At 38.8% G+C, this 4,908-nt stretch overlaps 1 protein-coding gene across 1 annotated transcript; it reads right to left on the minus strand.

Moving 5' to 3' along the window:
- Positions 1 to 1,176: 1,176 nt before the first annotated feature.
- Positions 1,177 to 1,566, minus strand: LOC146004122 (uncharacterized). Its single transcript, XM_083142787.1, has one exon. It carries the CDS (start codon positions 1,564 to 1,566, stop codon positions 1,177 to 1,179), a length of 390 nt encoding a protein of 129 aa, XP_082998913.1.
- Between the last annotated feature and the right edge of the window lie 3,342 nt (positions 1,567 to 4,908).

A 4,908-nucleotide genomic window follows, 5' to 3' on the forward strand; every position in this document is an offset into this window, starting at 1 on the left:
TTCTGACAGCCTACAGACAACATGGAAAGACAACGTCTGCAAAGGAGAATAGTGGGCGAAAAACAAAGTTATCCAACAGGGATCGACGTGTGTTGAAGCGAATAGTGACTCGAAAGCACAAGACAACACTGTCCCAGATAACCGCAGAGATGAACAATCACCTCCAGGACTCTGTATCAACGAAAACCATTCAAAGGGAGCTGCATTCTGTGAACATTCATGGCAGAGTTGCCATCCCCAAACCGTTGGTGACTCCACGTAATGCAGTGACACGAAGAAGGTGGTGCCAAGAGCACAAGAATTGGACACAGCATCAATGGGAACATGTGATATGGTCAGACGAATCGTCTTTCACATTATTTCAGACCACAGGACGTGTTTATGTGTGGAGAACTCCTGCTGAAGCATTTGATATTGACTGCTTAGTGCCTACCGTGAAACATGGTGGGGGGTCTGTGATGGTTTGGGGGCTATATCTTGGAGTGGTGTTGGCCCACTTGTCGTCCTGCGTGGGAGAATCAACACAGAGAAGTACTGTACCATCCTGGGTGACCACCTCCATCCCATGGTTCAGACTTTGTTTCCCGATGCATGCCCCATCTTCCAAGATGATAACGCCCCTATTCGCACTGCTAGGTGCGTTGATGCATGGTTTGATGAGCACAGTGATGAGGTAGAACATCTCATCTGGTGTCCACAGTCCCCCGCTCTTAACATCATTGAGCCTTTGTGGGGTATTTTGGAGGCCAAAGTGCGTAATCGGTTTCCACCTCCAATGACACTTTCGGAACTTGAGACTGTTTTGTGCGAGGAGTGGCTACGTATTCCAGTTCACACTGTACATGACTTTTATTTGTCTATCCCACGTAGGATACAAGCTGTCATTGAGGCAAGGGGGCCCCAACCCCCTACTAATACAAGTTTTCTGCAATTGCATTGGTGTTCATATTATTTTGTCCATTACCTGTATATACACACACACACACACATACATAATTCTAATGTGTTACCTTCCCGAGCAAACAAGTTTCAAATTTCAATATTTTATTTAATAAGAACTATTTATACACAAAATAATTGTTTAATTCAACCAATATTACTGCTATTATTTCATTATTAGGGGCAAGCTAATTTTTCTTCAGTAAATACTCAATGCAAGAGAAGATTCTACACACGTTAGTGGCAGTATGGGTAGTTGGGGCAAGCTGCCGGGTTGACACCAGCTGGGTACTTGGTCTGAGCGGCCGCCAGAGTGTTGTAGGTATTGTAGAGTCCATAGGGACCTCCGTACAAGACTCCGTACACACCACCAGCAGCACCAGCACCCAGGGGTGGGTTGACGGTGGAGCAGTAGGGGTAGTTGGGACAAGTGGCTGGATTGACTCCTGCTGGGTATCTGCCTCCTGCGAGGGCAGGGCTTGCGTAGATGGCCACTGGGGCAGCGAGTGCAGTTCCGGAGACGATGGCCGCTGTCTGTTCGGTGGAGCAGTATGGGAAGTTGGGGCACTGGTGAGGGGCCACTCCTGCGGGGTACTGAGCAGCTGGGGGGCCTCCGGCCACAACCATGGCCACGAGAGAAACACAGAGGATCTGCAATGTGAAATGTATTTTACAAATGTCATGATATGTTAAATGTTTCATAATTGTGACACATCTACAACTGGATTTCTGGCACTTCAAGAAAAGTTCTTAGAATATGCCTACAATAAAAAAAAACTCTATTAGAAACATGTGCTAAGACAATTTTGCTGAAAATGTAATTGTGGTTTCACAACTAAATATTTCAATTCGCGACGAGATAGTAAAGGTCAAACATTGAAATACATATTTGTTTTTCATTATTGAATATCTACCGTGAAGATAATAATTTAACGACACTCTTGATTGGGGGAATAATCATGAACACTTTTGTTATGAAAGCGGAATTGTATATGAAATTAGAATTTAACTTGATAGTGTGAGACAAAAAATCACACATGGAAGAGTATACATGGAACTGAAAAAGGGCAGTAACAGGATAACCTAGAGGTTAGAACACAACAACAACTAAGGGCTGCAATCATTCATTGCTGACGATTAAAGATTTGAGAGAGAGGCTGGGGGTATTTTTTGACTGTTTTACGGCTTCACACAAAAATGGTAAAGGAAAGAATAGGTAACTAGATTCCAGAGAAAGAAGAAAGTTTTGCAACGTTAGAAACCCACTGATTTGCTTTAAACGAAAACTGAAATCCTAATGAGTATATTCTAACTTAATACTTTTCTAGAATGAAAGATTGTTTGAGCATTAACATTCTTAAGAATACTGTAACACTTACCAACAACTTCATTGTTGATATAAGTTTGTGGAAGTGTTGTGAGGAATAAGTTGATTGGCGTTGTGATGTCCATTCAGCAAGGATGGCTTTTATATACCTCATGCATCCAGGGTAACATACGAAACCTTGAAAAGGAATGTGACGGTCGATTTTGAACAATTTGATGCAAATTTTAGCCAACGATACTGAACATTGTGCTTTTTTGCTGTATCATAAGGGAAAGCTACGGTTATGCGAAACAACTAAGGTTGCTGAATATTTATGTTACATTTATGAATGAACATTATTTTATTGCTTCAAGGACGAGAACTGTTGATTTGAATACACTGTAAGAAATTAAAATGTTTTTTTCTATGTAATGATAATGATGATTGCAATGATGGAGAATTTCATGTTTCACGTAACATTGGAGAATTGTTTAGAAAAAAGAAACAAGATTCTCTCTGAAACGTGAAGAGATCATGGTCTGAACTAAACAACATTTTGCATTTGAGGAGGGGGAGGTGTGTTGCTAAAAATGTGCATATCGTACTAAAAAATTAACAGCACAGTTTTTTTTAAATGTATGACCGTTAGTATATCCTCCTGAGAATCCGCGATGATAAAGTTTTATATTTAAATATGCTAAATTAATATTGAAAATGTATATTAATATAGCACATTTATGTGTTTGTGCTTAGTATGACAAGTACCGACCTAATAAGTAGAAATAGTTAAATTTCATAAGCTGTCGTAAACATTGCTCCCTGACTAGTCTCTGCTTCTCTCCCACAGGTTCACACATACACAAATAAACACATTCAAAACAAACCCCTTAAGCCTATCGCTTATGCTGGCAAGTGACGTGCTCTTGTTTCCCCAGAATTAATCCTGTCTTTTTTGTACGCTATTTTGCACTGGGACGTTTTGTTTAAACTGAAGAGGTATGAATTTTGTACGTTCTAGTCTGCAAGCTTATAGAAGTCTGTAAGGACACAGCCCTTATCTTTTTCGGACATTTATATTTCTTAAAGTACTATGCACGATATGTATCCCATATTCTCATATTTCTCCGTTTGTTGTCCTTCCATTCTGTTTCCATCCCTTTACGCTTATATGCCATTTTCCTGTTATGTTTTCCAGTTTCACTATCACTTCACATGACAACGTCAACCATGATGCCTGGACTAAGACTCCTACCTGTAGGATTCCTCCTATTGGCTGAGATACGAAACAAGCATCTATTACCCAACACGCGTAAGACTTTAGTTCGGGTCAAAGTGGGATATACCTTTTTCATGCTTAAGCTGGTGAATCTTTTCTACCCACAGTTTGTATAATAATTTGTGGCAAGCAGGGAATCTCTCCCGTGATCAGAGATGGTGTAGCTTATCGGATATCACCATTATCTTACTTTCGGCTGCAGAGAGGGGTAATGTCCTTTTACAACAGTTCTCTACTTTTTATACGCAATTAACATTGATCCAGAAGTATAAATACCAGTCTACAGTCCAAAGAAATTGGCACTAGAAAGACTAAATTAAGTGTTACTAGGTTCAGATAACTTATGTTAGAATAATATAGAAACAACCATGTTTTTAGGTACATTTTGGGAAAGTGTGGTTAAAGTTGGCGTTTGTGTCGGGGCAGTAATGTTCATTCTACCAAATATCAAATGAAGGATACGTGTTTAAAGAATCTTGTTGACCGAGCGTGTTGAACAGACTACTCATGACCTCGTCACCGAAGGTTCCTCGATGGGGGCATAGAATTGGCAAATATATTCTGCTATCTATGTGTCCCTTCATCAAGTTAATTTATCATCATTAATCCTCATTGTTGTGATTAACCTAAATACCAAATATAAATTTAAAATTACAAATACAGAACCAAAGATTTATATTTAGTTTGAATACACTTAACATTTTTTTTCTTCTCTTCTGGGGATCTGTCAAATTGTCTGAGGGGGGATAGTCCGTCCGATCTCTCATCTGATATCGTCGTGTGCAGAATCTAATAGAGCATATATGTGGAGCCATAAACAGAGCTCAATATATTTTACTGTGCATGTAATTAGAAAGTAGTAAACCTTTAGTTTGTGGAAATGAAACTTAGATATGTTATAATCAATTAAACTTAATTTACATTGCAAACAATTTCAGTCGTTTTACTTTCTTATGAGGATTGCGAATCATAATTTTACATGTAATCATAAATCATTTAAATAAGTAGTTTACTACACGAATTTCCTGCCCTTGTACTTTACCGTCTGCGCGGAATACTTGTAACAAATGCAATCCTAACCTTGACACAGTTATTGTTTCTTCGCATATATATAAGCCACCACCACTTCTCGACACACCAACAGCTCTTTACTTTACAGGCGTTTATACAATTAAACAATACACTCAAGAACAATGATGAAGTTGGTAAGTAATTTTCTCCATTATTGTCTACTGTTGTAATCGGAAGTAAAAAAGTAGGAAACAATATTTTCTGATCGACGCCCAATACTTCTAATAATAACAAACGTTAGGAAAAATGATAAATTGAATTTCGAATCATCGAATTGATGATTTCAACATTTGTCTCCATATTTTGTACTAGTTCA

This window comes from Lepisma saccharinum, chromosome 21, assembly GCF_977018435.1.
Source record: "Lepisma saccharinum chromosome 21, izLepSacc3.1, whole genome shotgun sequence".
NCBI classification, from domain to species: domain Eukaryota; kingdom Metazoa; phylum Arthropoda; class Insecta; order Zygentoma; family Lepismatidae; genus Lepisma; species Lepisma saccharinum.

Bases quoted from the DNA above. Each gene is read 5' to 3' on its own strand.
- LOC146004122 (XM_083142787.1), bottom strand. From the start codon at position 1,566: ATGGTTGTGGCCGGAGGCCCCCCAGCTGCTCAGTACCCCGCAGGAGTG.